We start from the raw sequence: 20,562 nt of genomic DNA on the forward strand, positions 1-20,562 counted from the left end.
GACCCCCTCATCCCCATTTTTCTAGGGGCTTTACTGTTCTCTTGCACACAATTTTCTTTAACGCAATCAGCCCAAAGTGCCTGTGAGAGACTAAACTCAAAACAGATCCACTGAATTGGAACAAAGCAAAGAAGAAGCTTGCAAATACTTTAAGAAACTGCTTCAGTTTAACTAAGACCATCCTACTCTAGCTTTGTGTTAAGACCCGTCAAGTAGTCAAAGCTGGAGAAACCGTTCTGGTCCATCCTTGTGTTCCCACTCGCCAAAAGTCAGAGCTAAAGAAACAGTGACAACAGCTCTCTGGTAAACTGGTTGTGACCTGAAGCTTCACCTACTGCTGCAGAGAGAGACAGAAACGACCAGGCAAAACTGCTCCACAAACTATGAAAAGCGAGTTGTCAGGCCGTTCAGGACAGCTGCGTCATCCTCCCGTAGGCAGTGTCTACATCCTTCCATCCATCCAAGTTGTTCAAAGTTTGCTTACCTATTAGGGGTGATAATCCAAACAAGTTCATTTAGTCTACTATTTAAATTTATAAGTGATCTTTTTTTCTTACACGACAGGCTTATAGTTTTTTGTCATACCTTGACAGTTTCAACTGCTGACTCTGCAGTCATTTTCAGAAGCATCAAGTGATGTTGCTGTGATGACTACTGTGTGTGTGATGTATACAGTTTGTGTCATTCTACCTGTGTGTTATGCTTCTAAAGAGGACTGCAGTGTCAGGGTATGAAACAAAACTTGAACTCTGTCATATAAGAAAAAAGATTACTTATAAATGTTAGGGTTGATGCTCTCCTGGTTTTGTAGAGATGATTTAGGGAAATTTGGGCTCTCTGTAGTATAGTATATTCTTCAATGTCAGCGGCTGTGTTGGTTTAATACAAACCCCAATTTGTAGGAAGTTGGGACGTTGTGTAAAACGTAAATAAGAATAGAATACAATGATTTGCAAATCCTTTTCAACCTATATTCAATTGAATACACAACAAAGACAAGATATTTAATATTTAAGCTGATACATTTTATTGTTTTGTTGTGAATATTCACTCATTTTGAATTTGATGCCTGCAACACATTCCAAAAAAGCTCAGAAAGGGGACATGTTTACCACTGTGTTACATCACCTTTTCTTTTAACAACACTCAATACGCATTTGGGAACTGAGGGCACTAATTGTTGAAGTTTGGTAGGTGGAATTATTTTCAATTCGTGCTTAAAGTGCGACTACAGTACGTAGTATGCATTGTCGTATTTTGCGTAATGCGCCACACATTTTCAATGGGAGACAGGTCTGGATTGCAGGCAAGCCATTGTAGTACCTCTTCTATTACAAAGCCATGCTGTAGAATGTGGCTTGGCATTGTCTTTCTGAAATTAGCAGGGATATCCCTGAAAAAGACATTGCTTGGATGGCAGCTTATGTTGCTCCAAAACCTGTATGTACCATTCAGCATTAATGTTGCCTTCACAGATTTGCAAGTTACCTATGCCATGGGCAGTAATACTCCCCCATACGTTCACAGATGCTGGCTTTAGAACTTTGCGCTGATCACAAACAGGTGTTTTTTCTTCCTCAACTTTCCCCAGTCTTTTGTTGCCCCTGTTCCAGCTATTTTGGAACGTGTTGCATGCACCAAATTATAAGTATATAAGTATAAGTATTATAATTATTAAGTATTGAATTATGTTTATATTTACCTTTTACACTGTCTCAACTTCATTGAAATTGGGGTTTGTACATCTTGCAAATACCTTGTTTACTGTTTGTTATTTATGCAATAATCTGTTAGTTTTCATTCATTCATTCATTTATGCAGGTGTTTACTCAGTAGTGTGTATTCCTAGTAGTTAAATACATTTTTCATTTACAAAGACCTTGATTACGTGTTCTTGTGTTTGAAAGTATATTACACCACTGTACACCGAGCACAGGTGCCCAAGTTAGTCTCCTCTGTCATACTTTTTTGCTTGCATCAAACAGGCCGTTTTCATAACAAGCACACAGACTGTGTATACTGCTTTAAGCAGAAAATTTTCATAATTAGGACTCACTGAATGAGTTTCATTCATTAACAAAACATAATACAAAACTATGTATAATAGAATGACTCACCGGATCAAATACCAGCATCCTACAGAGGAGGTGGACAGCTTCATGGGTTGCTTGGCTAGATAGTGTGTAGAGAACAGGAAGAGATGGCTGCAGACAAAACAAACATCACAACATCAACCATCGTTCTGTTGTCTTTCTTAGCTTCTGGTATATCTTATAAACATGTGTATCAAATAATATCTCTTAATTTCTTGCAGTTCTTAAAAATGTGTTTGACAGATAAGTGACATTTTAAACTAACCACTACACTTTTGCTAAGGACTTTAAGAAAGAGGCTTTGCTCAATGAGGCCCAGAGCTGGGTGATGCCACCTGTGCACCATGTACAGGGCTTTGCTCTTTAGAGGCTGCTCTTGCATGTGGAGGTGTGGCTTCCGCAGGGAGCATTCTATGGACGACATAGGGAACGTGGTTGCAGGAATCGGCGGTGCCTGATGTTACTGCAGGAGGCGGGGCCTGAACAGACACTCAGGGCCTTATGTACTAACGCTTTCGAACCCACTTTAGGCGTATTTATTTCGCAACGTGCGCGTAAAAGCATGGCGAGGTATGTACACACATGCTGCACTGAGGTGCATCATAATTCAATGTGTTTATGGTTATAGTTTGCAAAAACAGAATTTTTTCCATGCATTTACAGATAACGTTGGAAGAAATCACACATAGCTAGTGGTTTTCCAAAATTATTAGCCACATTGCATTTTCACTAACCATTATTTTGTGGGAAATTACATTTTATTTGAATAAAGTTGACTATGGTGTGCTACAATTAACTTGAACCAGATTTACAACCCTTTAAAATGTAAATGGCCACTGTAAACACCCAAACAAGACTACATAAAATATATAAACCCTGCAGACATAAATTATAAACTATGATAAGCATGAAAACATGCAACCAATTTAGACAGACAAAAGAGTATTGCATAAGGTTTGTATTGCATAAGTGGTGCAGGGCTGTTGAAGATTAATTGAAAGTTGTTTGGATCAAGCGCCTGCATGTCACTCAAGCTGAATTAGCAGCTGGATTGGCTCTTGATCTCAATCTTGTAGTGCTAAACTTAACAGAGGACACTTAACAAGTTTCTGAAATAATAATTATGAAAGTCAACCTGTTTCTCAAGCATCTCTCTTAGGATGCATTTACAAATGAAGCTGTGTGTCCGACAGTAGCTCTATGCTCACATTTTAGAGAATGTTGTTATTTTTCTCATTATTCTCTTATTTCACCGACCCACTATTAATCAGAATGTTAATTTATATTATCCGACCGGCCAGATATAACCATGTTATCTCTCACCCTCTTTTCCTTTCGCTATCACGTCTTTGTTTACATGCCACAGGTGAAAACTAAGTTTTCCGCAGAGGATATAGCTCCTCTGGGGAGCCTCCTCGCTCCTCGATGTGCATTTAAGGAATCGGGACATCCTTCAAGATGGCGTGCTGAGATTAATTTCCAGGGCCCAGTTTTTCAAAAGTAATCCACTAGGATTTTGGATAACGATTTGGATCAAATGTTGAAAATGGGTTTTTCAAAAGAAAAAACGGATTACATAATCGGATTAGATCACATAATCCAATCTTGGTTTTGATCTGGATCAAACCTTTAGTTTGGGTTTTTCAGAACTTTTTTGTAGGATTTGGATCACTTTGATCCAAAAAATCTGGATTAAACTGATCCCATCAGAAGGGTGGACTCAGCGTGGATTTCATGCCCAAAATGTAATGAAAACTTTAAAAATGTATCAAATAATACTATATTTGGATCATGCAGTATCTTACAAAATATCCTATTTATTCATAAGGTTTTAATTTTATTTGTTCATCCGTCAGGCTACAGTGATTAGGTAGGCTTTAACGTAATCAGCCTTTCAGTATAGGCCTACAGCAAAGTAGAAAGAGTTTGGCCTCATAAAATAATCCCCCAAACAGCTGTCAAAATTGACCAAAAACAATAAATTTTGTTCTGTCAATAATTGATATATATATATATATATATATATATATAGGCCTATATATTCATCACAATCGAAAATATTTTGGTTTTTAGAATATTTATTAGTGATGCATGCAATGATTACAGAATAACCAAAAAAATGCAAAGAATGGCAATCACTGATTTTTGAAATCCAAAACAAATCCAAATCAGAAATAGTGTCTAACTATTGCGTCCCTTGTTGCACGTCCTGTTTGCTCGTTCTTGCAGAATGCCGGAGGTTGGTTAGGTCTCCAAGGGGCTCAGTGCATCATTGTCAGCACAGAGAGGGACATTGCGCTTAGTAGCGTGTGCAGGACAATACAGGCAAGGGTTATGTTGCATGCTTTCTGTGGTTCCGCTGTCAGGTAGCAAAGCGCCTCTTAAGAACTCCATTTAAACGCTCAATTGCACATCTTGCTCTGCAATGAGCAGTGTTGAAGCGTGCCTGCGCCGGTGTATTTGCTGTTACAAAAGGAGTCATCAGCCATGGTAGGAGTGGGTAGGCACCGTCTCCTAATATTATGCCATCTGGTCGGTTGGTTTGGAGGTCTCCATATAGGATGCGTGCATCATGGACAGACCCAGGCCACTTGACAACGCAGTTGGTGATGATGAGGTCAGCATCACACACAAGTTGGACATTGATGCTGTGCCTCCCCTTTCTGTTTATAAACTCCCATTCATTCTCACGATGTGCTTGTATATGCACATGTGTGCAGTCGATTGCTCCAATAGTATTGGGCATATTCCCCAAAAGAAAAAAGCTGCGCTTGGCCTGGGCAATCTGGTTGTCCTTTGGAAAAGAAACAAATTCATTGACCAGGCTGGCCAGTGCGATTGACACATCTCTCACCACATCACACACAGCTGATTTCACCACTCCCATATAGTCACCAACAACTTGATAGAAAGTCCCACATGCATAAAATCGGAGAGCAATGAGGATCTGGTCTTCCACAGACAGACCGTGACTCCTTTGGGTTCTGTGTTGAAGTTTTGGCCTGAGAAGGTTCACAAGGTACTCTATATCAGCCTTCCCAAAGCGAAACCGGACATACAGCTCCTCAGTGGTGTATTGCTCCAGTGGCTTGGTACGTTCAACATACACCCTTTGACGGTATCCTCTCCTGGCAAAGTGGTGATGACGGTGGACAACACCTGCCATTTCACTGGCTCTCTGTGAATCCTCTGAGAAAAGCTGATTTATATGGCTGTGTAATTGGTCTTTTTCAAACACACCTGATACAACTGATTAGTTTTGGCTTGTGTTCAATTGAGGCAATTGGACCCAAGGCCTATAATTGATGAACAATGTTCACTATAGTAAAGCAACGGAACCATGGACTCAAGAAGCTGTAACTTCACTGCTGCTGAAACCAATGCACTACTAGAGGGTATTCGGTGCCATTATGGAACAATAGTGGGAAGTTTTAATTCTGCTAAGGATACCAACAAAAAGAAAAATGATGTTTGGATTTTAATCACAGAAAATGTGAATGCCATAGGGTCTGGCCAGAGGAGGACCACAGACCAAATCAAATTGCGGTGGAAGAATCTTAAGGCCAGGGCAACAAAGGACCATGCTGAAGCCAAAAACCCACAAACAGGCAACAAGCCATTTAAGAGGGGAGATTACACAGATGTGGTCCTTGACATCATTGGAGGTGAGAAGTCGCAAGCTCTCCATGGTATACAAGGTGTTATAGGGGATGGCGAGCCTTGGATTGAGGAGGAGGAGGAGAATCTGCCAGTTCCTCCTGAGGCTGATCCAGAGAGCGTATTTATATTGAATCTCAGCTCTGTTCCTGAGGAAGAAGCTGGATCCTCATTGGTTGAGCCAGTGTTAGTTGCCACAGGATCTCAGAGGAAAGGCTTGAAGCGCCCTTCATCAAACAAAGATGATGATTACAAGGCACTTCTGCAAAAAGAGACTGAAAGGGCAGAAGCACAGCTTCGTCTGGCAGAGGAACAACTGACTCTGACCAAACTGCAGCAAACCAAGGCCAGACTTGAGATTCGCCTCCTAAAGGCTACGCTGAGACAAGCTGGTCTCTCCACATCAGATGAGGAAGTCTGAAATTATTGTTGAGTATTTGACATTAAGTCTTTTTTTTTTATTCAATACATCTATATATGAAACTTGTTATAAATATCCTCAATGTACAGTGTTTGTGTTAGTCTCAGATGAGCAGACTGCTGGAAGAGGATGGGGTGGGGTTTTTCTTCTTTTTTATTTTTAATGTGTGTGTTTTCATTTAAAAAAAAAAAACTTATATTGACCCCACACTGGCCATTCTACTTGTTGCTCTTTACATATCTATAGTTCTACATTGTGATTTCCTATCCTGTTTGAGCACTGGTTATCCAGATTTGGTGATCCTGAAAAGTTCCTACCCGGAGCAGATTGATCCAATCCGATGTTGCTTTGAAAAACTGGCTCAAAAGTAAGCTGGATTACGTGATCACGGATTATAAAAAAAAGGATTACTAAATCCGGATCAATTTGATCCAGATTAAATTTTTTGAAAAACTGGGCCCAGGTCACAAATCGGAGGATTAAGGATTAAGGAGTTGACGAGGCACAAATTTGGAAATCAAGAGAGGCGGAGGGTTCTGATTTTTGACAGGAGGCGTGGTTGCAGCAAGGAGCATGACCGAAGCAGAGCATGAAATGTGCCAGGCATGGATTGGCCATTAGGAGTACCGGGAGATTTCCAGATGGGCCGGTCTATTTTAATGGGCCGCACTCCGTTGAAAACGTTCTTGCCATCAGGAGCCAGGCAGCCTTTTTTGACTCTCTTACTTACCACTCAGCTAACTGAGAGTATTAGGAGCTGGTATGCAGGGTTCAAAATTAACTTTTTGTCCACTAGCCAAAATACTAGTGAATGTTAAATGTTTTTTTGGCTGGTAAGGCAAGCAAATCTACCATCCACTTGCATATTTGGTCTGGGTCACAAAAGTCCAGGGCAGATTATTTACCCCAGTCCAGTCCTGCTTGCGGCTGGAGTATCTACTTATGTGGTCATGGCCGAGACCGATAATGGGTGCGGGGAAGCTTCCTAGAGATATTTCCAGACACCATATTTTAGAGATAATTAGAGAGTTAAATGCAGAGGTGCAGGGCTGTAGGGTCTATGCTGTAATATCCTCTACTGGCTGTTGTATGTCAGCGGCAGTTTAAATGCTATTCGCAAAAAAAGAAAACCTCAGTATTATTTAAGCTTTTCAGAAAGTCAGGTGGGAAAGTTCAAACCAAAATAGAAGGCTTACCTGCTTTTGAGGTCCTCTGAGAATGTGTGTACGAGCGCCTTCACACGCCGTCCTCATCGCTTCCATAGAGGGAATCCCCAACAGGTCAGTGATTAAATCCAGCTACAAGCAAAATGGCAAAACACATCACAGACACCAGACTAAGATAAAAAGGTTTGTTTCTGCATGTCAGGACTCAGAAGAAGTTTGTCTTAAAGAACAGAGGCATTTATTTAATACATGTAATGTAATGTCATTTTATTTTTATAGTATTTGAACACCCTGCTATTTTGCAAGTTCTCCCACTTGGAAATCATGGAGGGGTCCGAAATTTTCATCGTAGGTGCATGTCCACTGTGAGAGACATAATCTAAAAAAAAGAAGAAAATTTTAAAAAGTTTTTAACTATTTATTTGTATGATACAGCTGCAAATAAGTATTTGAACACCTGAGAAAATCAATGTTAATATTTGGTACAGTAGCCTTTGTTTGCAATTACATAGGTCAAACGTTTTCTGTAGTTTTTCACCAGGCCCACTCCTCTACACAGATCCCACAAAAAATAGCAGGGTGTTCAAATACTTATTTTCCTCACTGTAGCTCCCCTTTAAGGCCCAGGCTAATGTTAGAAGTCCCTCTAGTGGACAGAACGTAGACTGCTGTCTGTGTGGCGGACTGCACTGCAGTCTATATATATTTTGAATTCTGTAAGCTGCAGAGACATTGTCTTGCTCCGCCTCTCTGCTGAGCCCCATTCAAGTAACATCAGCAGCTAAACAGTATTTCAAACTATGATGGTTAAATTTGTACACCACAGGGGTGGTCCATTACACTACTGTAGGCCTATTATAAAATAGAAAACAATGCACTTCATAATGTTTTGTATTCATAACACTATTATTAGCTACAACAGTAATAGTTACCTTATGTGAGTCACTCCTAAATATTGAAACCAAGGAGTAAAATGTGCTCCTTGGGTAAAAAGATACGTTATTCCCTGTTCATACTAATTAAATGATGTGGACTTTGTTGCCAATTGAAAAAGCCCCCTGGCTATGTGTCCATTGACACCCACCAAACTCCAGATGAACCTGACTGTTGCACCAAGTTCCATCAGCAACTCCTGGTGTGTGCCATATCCCCTGCTCATTCCAATCTGCCACAGGACATTGCTCTCTCCCCTGCTCATCTGCCTCAGCGCTGCCTCTCTTCCTTCATGCCTGTGGACAATCAAGCTGGTCACAAAAGCATAGGCTTCCAACTGCCCCCTGGATCCAGACACGCTTTTGACAGTCCTGGTCAAAGCATGTCTGCCTGTCCTGTGTCCCATCATGGTTGATGTCATCAACTGCTCCTAGGAATCTTGCGTAGTTCCCACCTACTTTAAAACTGTCTCAGTACCCTCATCCTCAAGATGCCAGGTTCAGAGCCGGAGGATGCAAACAACTGATTTCCAACTTTCCATTCCTCTGTAAAATCCTGGAAAAAGCATTTGCCAACCAAGTCTATAAGCATATGCCTTTCCCACAAGCATTACCTCTTACACAGGAAGTAGTTCAGAGGATGATGAGGGCAGCTGGAAGTATTATTTACAAAAGGGGGACGTTGAGATGCCCTTAGGGGGCATTTGTTTTAAGGCGAGTTTACACCAACAATTCACAAAAATACAAGTTTACACTTTAAACTACTTGCAAAAAACAGTGGTCAGCAACATTAAAACCTGCCACTGCAACTGGACAAGACAGTGTATCACAACTCTTCTTCTCTTCTGTGTTTCTGTCAGCTCTGTGCTGCCTTCATGGGAACGGGATGTCAAAGTATCATCTTAAATTAACTCCGTACTGCAGCGTTATGTATCAGTCTTGTTGTGAACTTTAAAGTCTCCATCAAACATTAGCATGATTTATCTTTAATAAGTCTATAAACCTAGCCATTGAACATTTTTCATTCAATTATATGATTTTTTGATAACAATAGTAACAACAATAATAATCATTAATATTCAGGATAACTAGCCTACATCTTATTTGGTTGGGGGGGGGGCGGAAGGGACCTGGATTACGGATAGGGGGGCGCTGGCCCAAAAAAGGTGGAGAACCATTGATCTAAATGCTCCCCCAGCAAAACCCTAGACAGGCTCCAGTATGTCCAAATCTCTGCCGCCAGGGTCCTCATCCACACCAATATGTGGCAGCACTTCAACCCAACGATCATCCATCTTCACTAAAATCCTCCTTCTCTACAAATCCCTCCATGCCCTGGCCCCACTGTACCTCTCTGGCATCCTCCATCCATACACCACACCCCAAAACCTGCGGTCCTCAGATGCTGACCACTCTCCATTCCCCACACCAGACTCTGTACCTTTGAAGACAGAGTCTTTAGTGATGCAGCCCCATCCCTCTGGAACACCCTCCCTGCAGATATTCGAAATGCTACATCCCTGGCAATCTTTAAAAACTCCTGAAACACCACTTGTTCACCACAGCCCACAACCTCCCTTAGTATAGCCACTGTAATTCTGTAAAGTGTCATTGGGTTTCATGATTTTTTTTAAGATTCCACACTCAACATATGCTTTTCTTGCAAAAGACCACATCATGTTTGTTTCTTTTAGTACTGGACATAAACTGTCCTCCTCTTGATGAGATTCCCCAGCACATTAACATTCCAGATGGAGAAATGTATAGAGCCTAAGTTAGACAACAAAACTGTATAATAAAATATCACAGCTATCTTCTGAGAACATAAATACATAGTGGTGAAGACTAAACACACCTAACTCCCAAATACAGTCCATGTGCATTTGAGCCTGAACAATGCACAACTTGCAAAAACCCAACAGTCCATGATCCGTAGTTAATTCACATGCTCAGTTTACAGTGTACTGATACAAAAGAAAATGTGTCCAACCAAAGTTAGAGTTAATTCAATCCTTGGCGTCTATTTGGGGTTTGTGATACTCACCTCTCGCTCATTAAATTTCCTCTAACAATCCGTGAATTTGTAAATGTAAATGTAAATGTGCTGTATTTATATAGCGCTTTTCTAGTCTTTTAGTCTTTTAGTCTAGTCTTGTTATTCCACCATGTCAGCTAACCCTTATTTCACGTTTCACGCAGTACCAGGTCTCTATCCGAAGATTGCAGGAACCTCGCCAGAATTATCCTGGATCTGTGTCCACTCCCAGGTTGTTGGTCGGCAGTTCTATGTGCATGTTCAATCTGTCATTCTCCTTCAATCTCCAGCAATTACTGAATCAAAACCCCAAAATACTTTACTGCCTCTCTTCCTTCTTAGCCCACTGGAATGACCACAAAACTATTAGATCTTTAAAATCTTAATTTCTTTCTTATAGCATTTCCACCTCGCTCTTATTCTCTTGCTGCTGGATTATCTTGTGTTTCTTCTCGGCTGTCCCAAGACATTCCACGCGATTCTTAACTGCATCCATTCTGGTGATGAGGGTGGAGAGTTTTGACTGCATTTAAACGATGGGAGTCGCAAATTTCCTTCAGACACTCCAGATTGACCTAAATCTTCTCCTTGTATTGATGCTACCACACTACCTGATCAATAAAAGAGCTAAGCTACTGTAAAGATATTTGATTCAGAAAACAGCATCGGACATTGACCCAACTCTAATTTTAAGTATGCATGAATATTTTATTTTACTGTGTGCGTATACATAGTGTCTTTATACTATGTATACGAGAAAATCCCTTGAGGGTGAATAAAGTTCTCTCTTGTCTCATCGTGTCCTAAGAGAGTTCTCATTTACCTGCTGAATGGGACTCTGAGCTTGGAACAGGATGCGCCGCCCCAGCAGTTCAGCAAAGATGCAGCCCACAGACCAGATATCGATGGAGTTGGAGTAATGGCGACTCCCCATGAGGATCTCAGGAGCTCGGTAATACTGTGTAACCACTTCCTGAGTCATGTGTCGTGACTCGTCTAACTCCTCCACTCGAGCCAGGCCAAAATCACAGATCTGAAAGACAGTCATTCAGAGGTTACTACAACTGTTATAATCTGTTCTTTTTACCGCTCACAGCTTTCTTCTGACAACCGTTTTTGCTTATGCTGTTTTTCCATTAATGGTACCTGCTTAACTTGTCTCGACTGGGCTTGGCCACGGGGCCCCGTCCTCCTTTTTCCCTTGCAGATTAGTACCGCCTCATGCATGAGGCGAGCCGTGGCTGCTCGTCATAGCAGGAAACTGCTATGTGACACACAAACTGAACGTTGAAGGAGTGTTGTTCAGCCAGAAGACAAATTAGTTTCAAAAGAAGCTGGAGGCCCCCCCCCCCCCCCCCCCCACACACACACACACACACACACACCCACCCACACCACACACACACACACACACACACACACACACACACACACCACACACACACACACACACACACACACACACACACACACACACACACACACACACACACACACACACACCCCACACACACACACACACCTACCTTTTGGTATCGCCTCAGCTTGCTTTGAACTTTGACTGAGGTAGTACTAAAAAAAGTACCTGTTAGCAGGTACCACAGACTTTTTTTTGTAATGGAAAACCAAAAAAGGCGAGTAGAGTCGAGGCGAGTCGAGTAGGTATCATGCAGTGGAAAAACGCTATTATTAAGTATGCATGTCTCCCCTGATCAAATGGAAACAACCACTGTTTGTGTTTTTCATAGGGCACAATGTTACATCATGGAGCAAAGCGTACAGTGTTTCCCACACAAAGACTATACCTTGGCTTTATTTTATGCAATGTAAAGTGTCCATTCAAAAATGCCTTTTTGAAACAGGCTAAATACTTGGAGTGTGGTATTATTGTAGCAAAAGTATTTTCAAATGTGTGTCAAGAGTTGTGCAACTGGATCCTTTTGTGGGTAATCAAAGTTGTACATTTGTAAAATAATCTCTAAACGCGTACTGTGAATGTATACAGTCGGTATTCACATTTGCAAGTGTATTGAGATTTATAAATGTGTGCATAAATAGTTCAGTGAATATCTAGACAAAACTGTAAATTTGTAGTATTTCACTCCAAGAACTGGAAATACTGACAAGATATTAGTCAATACTCAGCAGGCCTCGCAATTCTTTTACATGTGACTTTTGCTACACTTCTGCCGTGACAGAGATCTGCAAATGTGTGGGGAGATTCATCTGTACCCCTCTGCTCACACTGTGCTTCAGTAGCAATACAGCCAATATTCCACCAGATGGCAGTAGCACCCAGTAGGCCCGGGCAAGACTGCCCTGTAAAGGAGTAAACAGGGGAGCTGTGATTTCTTGGGATAAAAAAAACTATTACAGTTACATTTCTCAACTGACTTTAATGAGTTGTTTTATATTGAATAGTTAATAATTGTATGGAGTAGAGAGAAAAAAATCGCATTAGTTTACCTATAGTCACTTATAGATACAACACTGTAACACACAATCCTATCATGAGTGTCTAACAGCTAAGATGAAGCCAATGTGGTAAAGGTTGATGTAGCTGAGCAAAGTCAAGCTTAAAATCACTGGGTGCTACGGCCATCTAGTGGTATGTAGGCTATATTGGTACTGAGGTTTTTTATTTAGACTTTTTCTCCTATTGACCTTCCCCAAATAACTTTAACAATTTCTTTATCTAAGCCATCTACCTGTCTCTTATACCCAATTTACATTGAAGATATATATATATATATATATATACACATACATACTTCCTTTAGGCAATATTACAAAGCACTCCATACGCTTTATTTGTTATGCGGATGACACACAATTATAGCTATCAACCAAGCCACAAGTAACCAGAACTTCAAGCATGCAATAAGTACATAAAAAGCTGGATGACCTACAATTTACTGATGCTAAACTCAAACAAAACTGAAGTAATTGTACTTTACCAAACACCTCCGAAGCTCATTATCTCAAGATATAGCTACTCTAGATGGCATTGCCCTGGCCTCCAGCACCACTGTAAGAAATCTGAGTTAACTGTCACAGATCTATCACAAATATGTCCATAAATTCCACATAAAATAAACTAACTAAAGGACTACCTTTTTTCACCCGCGTAACATTGCAAAAATCCAGCTTATCTTGTCACAAAAAGATGCAGCAAAACTATTCAATGCAGTTGTTACTTTGAGGCTGGATTATCCTAATTCCTTATTATTAAATTGCTCAAATAAATCCCTTAAAATTGTCCAATTAATCAAAAATGCTGCCGCAAATTTACAAACAAAAATTTATTTTTCTCCAGTATTAGTTTCTCTGCACTGGATCACTGTAAAATCTAGATCTAAATTTAAAATCCTTCTCCACACCAACAAAGCTATTCATGGTCATACACCATCATATCTTAAAAATCCCATAATACCCTACTACTCTAATGTAGCTCAGCATAAATTCTTTCAGGAAGACCTAACTATTAATCAATGCTCTCCTTTATCAAATCAGCTGTTATCCAAATAATTGTTAATTTTATTATGCTGTATAACTTTTGAATATCTGCAAACTAGTCTCTCCTGACTGAAATGTAGCTCAGCGTGAATTCTTTCAGGAAGACCTAACTCTTAATCAATGCTCTCTTCCTAAATCGAATCAGCTGTTCGAAGCGTTCACCTTACTGCTAAACCAATCAGAATTGTACACGAATTTCAAGGGCCAATAACAGAATCACAACCCTGCTTTTTAAATCTGTTTTTATCTGAGTTTATTCAGGCTTTATGTCCTTAATGCATGCTTAGAATTTACCTAACTGATTAGTTACTTCTGGCTTGATCGAAAGATATAGTTGGGTAGCATCGGTATAACAAAACGTTTATGCAGTGTTTCCTACTAATATTGCCTAGAGGAAGAATAAATAAGATGAATAGAATTATTTCAAGCACAAAGCCTTGTGGAACACCATGACTACCTTTACCATGTATGGAGCATTCATCGTTAACATGAACAAACTGAGATCAATCTGATAAACAGATCTTAAGCCAGCTTGATGCAGTTCCTTTAATGTCAATTAAATGTACCAGTCTCTGTAACAGGATGTGATAGTGATGAATAGTACTGAATGCAGCACTAAGCTCTAATAGGACAAGTAAAGAGACTTTGCCTGAAGCAATTAGAAGGCCATTTGTAATTTTTACCAGTGCTGTGCTGTAATGCACATTACAGAGATGGCGGATTATACAGAGGTTTCTGTTATTGTTATGTTGTCCTCAGGTTGGATGTGGATTTTGACCACAGTTGTGGTTGTTCAGTTGTCATGAAAAAGGGTAGCCACATAGCCTGTTCCACACACCTTGAGCACACAGTTGCTGTTGACCAGGAGGTTGCCAGGCTTGATGTCTCGGTGCAGAATGCCAGCAGAATGAAGGTATTTAAGTCCTGGTGGTGGGGATGGTGAGGAGTAAGACACAAAGGTACATAATATTACATCAGATTTCAGATATTCTAATCCTATTTTTAAGTTTTTTCAAACAATTGCTAATACTGTGTTTACCAGCACTAATCCAATGGTTGAATATGCTGATTTCTCTTACACAGGAGTTCAAACTGGTGTATGCTTATATAAATGTAATAAATAACTGTTAATCAATGCATATCTAAGCAAATTTATTATTTGTGATATTGGGCTACTACAACTGCGCCAACAACACCAACAGAAAAGAAAGGATTAGAATTGGGAGGTGACCAAATGCAAAAGATGCTTGGACTGATGTATTTACCCTTTTACAGCTACCTAGCCAGTAGGGGTGTGACAGACACCCAGCTTACGAAACAAGACAAGACACGAGATTGGCTTTGCGTGTTCGAGACAAGACTTTAACACTATTTTACAAAAAACTTCATAAAAATAGTCCTTTATTCAATCGAAAGTCACAAAATGAAAAAATGAGCACTGAAAGGTTTTGCCACAAACTCAAATGACTGGCTTCTCGCCTGTATAACTAACAGTTACACTGTTACTGGCAATAGTTATGACCGTTGAGACCAAATGTTTTGTACTTAAACTTGTTGAATTGTTGTACAGTAGAGAGAGAAAAATGATGATTTTTGATCACAGATGATTTTTGTGAAGGCAGATGCTCCTTTCTCCTCCTCTATGTTTTATTAACTGCAGCACTAACCAAGGAAGTATGCTACTCTAGTATCAATGTATGACCATTATAGGACAAATGGAGAAAATTTCTCTGTTTAATATCATTAAAAGTAAAAAGGAGAAGGAAAGACGGGATAATCCAGCTGCTATGTTTTGAGGAGAAATTGAAGATTTAAAAATATAGATCCTGACCCAATAATGTCTGTCCCGTGGGTAAAAAAAGAAGGAGATGGAGTAAAGTTTTTGGGGGAGCTGAATTAGGATAGAGGGACATTGTGAGATTAAACATGAACATAGAACTGCTGGCCAGCAGAATATTCTGGCGAGGTTTCTGCGATATTTAAATAGAGACCTGGCACTGCATAATGCGAGATATGAGGGCAAGCAGACCTGGCAGAATAACATCATAATGCTATTTCCAGACTTCTCCAGGGCTACAAAGATAAAGCGTTAAAGAGGTGTAAGAAAAAGCTTCATGAGCGGGAGATGAGATAAAAAAATAGATGCCAATGAGGGAGTTAAGACATTTGAATGCCCTCAAAAGGCAATGGCATTCATAGATAATATATATATATATGATATATTTCACACAATCAATGTTGACCGCCACATTCTGCCTTACATGCGTTTGCTCTCTCTCTCTCACACACACACACACACACACACACACACACACACACACACACACACACACACACACACACACACACACACACACACACACAACAGATGCTATTCCTCCATGCAGATTAATTAATTCCATTGATTATTCTACCCACTCCAATACAGTAATTAAATTAAATTTTATTTATAGTATCAATTCATAACAAGAGTTATCTCGAGACACTTTACAGATAGAGTAGGTCTAGACCACACTCCAGAAAATGTAACGTAGGTGGGGGTATGAGCCTTAAACTTGGTTTTGGTATAGTTCGTTTTTAACATCTGATGCCATGAGCCATTTGGGAGTAGCCTCGCGCCGCCTATCTGCTGAGGCCTGTCCATGTAACAGCAGCAGTTAAACTGTATTTCACACTATTATAGATACATTTGCAACAATCTGTGGTTCACATGCATGCTGAACTGTAGGGGCAGGGTAGGGTCTGTTACTCTACATCACAGACAATTCATTCATCAATACTTCAAAATATAAAACATCACACTACCACTATTGTATTATTGTACAAATTAGCTGCAACAGTAATACATTTTTCAACTGAGGAGCAAAAGATGCACCTTGGAAAAAAGATACGGTTATGCCCTTTTCATTTTAATCAAATGAACTGGACTTTGTTGTCAGATGCAAAAGCCCCCTTGCCTTTTTACCATTTCATTTAAAATAAATTTTTAATTGTTACCTGCAGAATTTTGTATAAAAATATTCGCAGCACAATTAACATAAGAAGTTTGCACCTCTTTCTGCACGTGCACCCCCCACCCCGAGTCAGCCACCACCACAAATAGAATCTAATTCTCTGGGAAACACTGTATTTTAATACATAGTTATGTTGTCTAACAGGTGTTTCTCCACCTGTGATGTTAATGGGCTGGGGAATCTCATCAAGAGGAGGAAGGTTATGTCCAGTCTTAAAAGAAACAAACATGATGTGGTATTATTGCAAAAAACACATATGTCGACTGGAATCTAAAAAACTTTGTGGAATATGGGATGGATATTATGTTTCATAGTATGGGTTATAGCAGAAGCAGGGGGGTCGTTACACTGATCAGCAGCCACTTGCAATATAAATTGAACAAATTAAGGATAAGTTTGGAAGAGTTATAATTCTGGCTGAAATACAGGGGCAAGAACTCATTCTGGTTAATACATATGCACCTAATGTAGATGATCAGGCATGCTTTTTATAGATTTAGAAAGGAAATTACAAGCTGTAGGAAACCACAATGGGGATCTAGGGGAGGATTTTAACTTGACAGTGGATCCAGTTCTGGACTACAGTAGGGCTGCAGAACACAGGGCCCTGTTGAGATATTTCTATTATTAACAAATGTATTTTATCTAGATGCGTCAAATAATTCAAGTGTCTCATGTGCCTATCTGTGTGTGGGTGTGTGTTCGGTTGGAAAGGTTATGGTGCAGTTTAATGAGGTGATATAGCCTGTAGGAATGTGTGTTTATGCCCAGTCGAAAAGGTCATGAAGAGGCGGAAGGAATGTGAGGGGTTTCTGTCAACCCCCATTTCGAGTAGAAACAGACTTCCTGCTTTCCTGGTGTAAGTGGAGCACCCACACATTCTGAGGACACAGAGGAGGACTACACCCAGAGAGAATAAAAAGGTGTGGAACTTTATGACTATTATAGCACATTATTTGGGAAACATGGGGAGGTCACGGTGGTGGGTCCACATGTGAAGGCCAGCATGTGTATTTGTGTACTATAAAATGCTTTTACTAAAGAAGTATTAACTTTATTCTATTGTCTCAAGTGTTTCTGGTCAAGATGGTCACCAACGAATACACAGGGAATTAGAATTAAAAAGATAAATGGAGTCATATTTCTCTTGTCTCTGGTCCACTTTTTACGAAAAATCCCCTTCAGACCCTAGAGCCTCTCTCACATTACAGAGGATTGGTTAGACTCTGGGCTTGGTGGATATTTAGAGGATTTTGAATCCAGGTGGAAGAAACTATACCTTTTTTCATCAGTGCAAGGGTCAAGATATTTTAGGATAGATTTTTGACACGCAGCAAAGGGCTGCAGGCTGGATTTGATCCTGGCCACTGCAAGACTCAGCCAACATGGGGCAAGCACTCTTACTGGGTGAGCTAGAGGCCGCCCCGGTTAGATATAATTCTGGATAGGGCTGCACGATTATTTTGATCAAAACTTTTGATAGCGATTATTCTCACAATTATTTGTTGATTTTAACCAAAACAAATTTATCGTCACATAGGCTATTTATAACTGCAAGAGGGAGTGTGAGGGACGCTACTCACAGAGACGGCTGACTCATTATGAACGGGTCCAGCACAGGTCGAATGGCGGATACACACATTGTGTGTATGAAACGTCTGTATCTTCACTGCGCTGCATTTTTATGAACTATGATATTCTTGCAATGGGTCACATCTCTGGCCCAGGTCCAGGTCCAGGTCCAGCAGCTCCGTCTCACACGCTATTACTCTACCAACTGAAGTTAGTTGCATTCAATAACTTCTTCTGTGTTCTTCGCCGTGGCAGCCGCGATAGCAGAGTTACCCACGGAAACACTGGTACAAATACAGGTTTGCCCCTCATACTTAACAATATACAGCTGTGTTAATAAAAAATTAAAACTGTGGACAAATGTCAGAAGTGTGGACCGGGCCGCTGTGTGGCGGAGCGCGGAGAGTAAGAGGAGAGAGAGTATTGGAGAGATTCAACACAGGCACGGCTTTATAGACGAAATGGGTCATGTAACGCAAAATTAAACCATATCCATATAAACGGCATTGCAGCGGATGCAAGGACATTAGCACCGGTGCGTCCTAGAGGAACTAACAGCTAACAGACGCTATTAGCACCGACTAGCACTGGTCACTGCTGTTGTCTGAAAAACAACAGATGGGACAAAATGTTGCATTTACTGGTAAACTGGTAAACCTTAAGACCAACGTATAACCGACTGCTATCTGTTGAGTTTTCCTCCTGTTACTCTGTCCTCTGTGACTGTCTACATCTAGAAACTAAGCTGCACGGGATGCAGGGAACTACTCTGACTGGCTCATGAGCAGACGGCTTTACGGAGCGGTAAATTGGCTTTGCAAAAAACCCAAAGCGTTCTATGAAATGACGCTTTAAAAAAAAAAAAAATTGCTCGATCACGCAAATTTGATCGTGGGAAGTCAAAATCGTGATCGCGATTAAAATTCGATTAATTGTGCAGCCCTTATTCTGGAGATGTTTTGTAGCAACTGTAGATATTAACAAGAACTGCAACTGAACTGGCTCTTCTTCTGTTTAGAGATACATAAAGAGGCACTGGAGAAGGGCACAGTGCCACCAAGATTTAGGCTTGATAACTTTGGTTCTTAAAAAAGGTAAAGACTCAGGAGACTAAGAATCAACACCAGATTTTCTTAATGCAGTTAAGTTACGTTTTGGCAAATAGATTAAATAAGGTTATACTTTTTTTAATTGATCCTGATCAGTGGGTTAAATCGAGGGCGTAGTTTGTCAGAGAATATTAGGAATCTCACACAATACATAATACATAATACACAATAGCTCTTCAGTTCAGTTAACGCTTTGGGGTCTGAAGATGTTTTAAGAATTGTTATTATTATTATTATTATTTTGGCATGTTGTGATATTGTCAATTTAAAGTGTAAATGTATTTCAAGATTGTACTTTTTTAATTATTGGTAAATAAACAAGTTGTAAAAAGTTGTTTTAGATGTTTGCTGGAATTTGCCAATGGCCACTTTAGATGATTGTGTGAAATCTGGTATGTATGTAACACGCTCAATCACTTTCAGCTGCTCCATTGTTTAATACAAATAATCTGCCATCTAAAAAAGTATGCCTGTTTTTGAGTTGGCAGAGGGAGTGGTAATTGCTCTGTTCAATGAATATGCAAAAGGTTTGTTTGCAGTTTAGTAGCAGGTTAAATGGGACTACAGAGAGCTTACAGCAGCGTATTAAACTATATTGTTCAGGTAGACAAAGCAAGCTCAGTTACCAGGGGCAGGCTATTTCCCTGAGCTATACTAAATTAATTTTTTTTTTTTAAAACACTGGATTAAAAATATAAATTACAAGACGTTTCAATGTTTATCCAAACACCTTCGTCAGTTGTTTAGTGTGCACAGGAAGTAACTCGGGTCTTAATACACATGGCATTCACTAGTCTCATGGCATGAAGACATGACTGCTAAGATGTAGTCCATTTGTGTTGCCAGAGAAGATTGTGTACCAGCAGCTTCAAATGATGCCCCTCTTCCTGCTTAAGAGGTGGAGAAGGATGGTGTATCTGTAAAGCGTCTGGGAATGGTTTTCAGAACCATGCTGTAGGCTGACCCACCTCCCCTATTTAAAGAGGTTCGCTCCAAATATGGCCTCCTTGACGCCTCTTTCAAACCACCTATCCTCTCTGTCCAAGA

General features: G+C 40.2%; 1 protein-coding gene and 1 long non-coding RNA gene across 4 annotated transcripts in view; one reads left to right on the forward strand and one right to left on the reverse strand.

Moving 5' to 3' along the window:
* Positions 1-20,562, reverse strand: part of nlk2 (nemo-like kinase, type 2) — an 83,012-nt gene that overhangs the window by 40,175 nt on the left and 22,275 nt on the right. For all 3 annotated transcript variants that reach the window (XM_032506772.1, XM_032506781.1, XM_032506762.1), the window contains exons 6-9: positions 14,659-14,744; positions 11,128-11,337; positions 7,368-7,469; positions 2,118-2,204 (exon numbers count right to left, since the gene is read on the reverse strand). In XM_032506772.1, the coding sequence (XP_032362663.1) occupies positions 2,118-2,204; positions 7,368-7,469; positions 11,128-11,337; positions 14,659-14,744 (485 nt within the window). The remainder of the gene's footprint in view (positions 1-2,117; positions 2,205-7,367; positions 7,470-11,127; positions 11,338-14,658; positions 14,745-20,562) is intronic.
* On the forward strand, positions 8,247-19,887 carry LOC116674490 (uncharacterized). Its single transcript, XR_004328114.1, has 3 exons — positions 8,247-8,258; positions 16,963-16,969; positions 19,787-19,887. It is a non-coding gene; the product is annotated as an uncharacterized LOC116674490 (long non-coding RNA).

Source organism: Etheostoma spectabile, chromosome 3, assembly GCF_008692095.1.
Source record: "Etheostoma spectabile isolate EspeVRDwgs_2016 chromosome 3, UIUC_Espe_1.0, whole genome shotgun sequence".
NCBI lineage: Eukaryota > Metazoa > Chordata > Actinopteri > Perciformes > Percidae > Etheostoma > Etheostoma spectabile.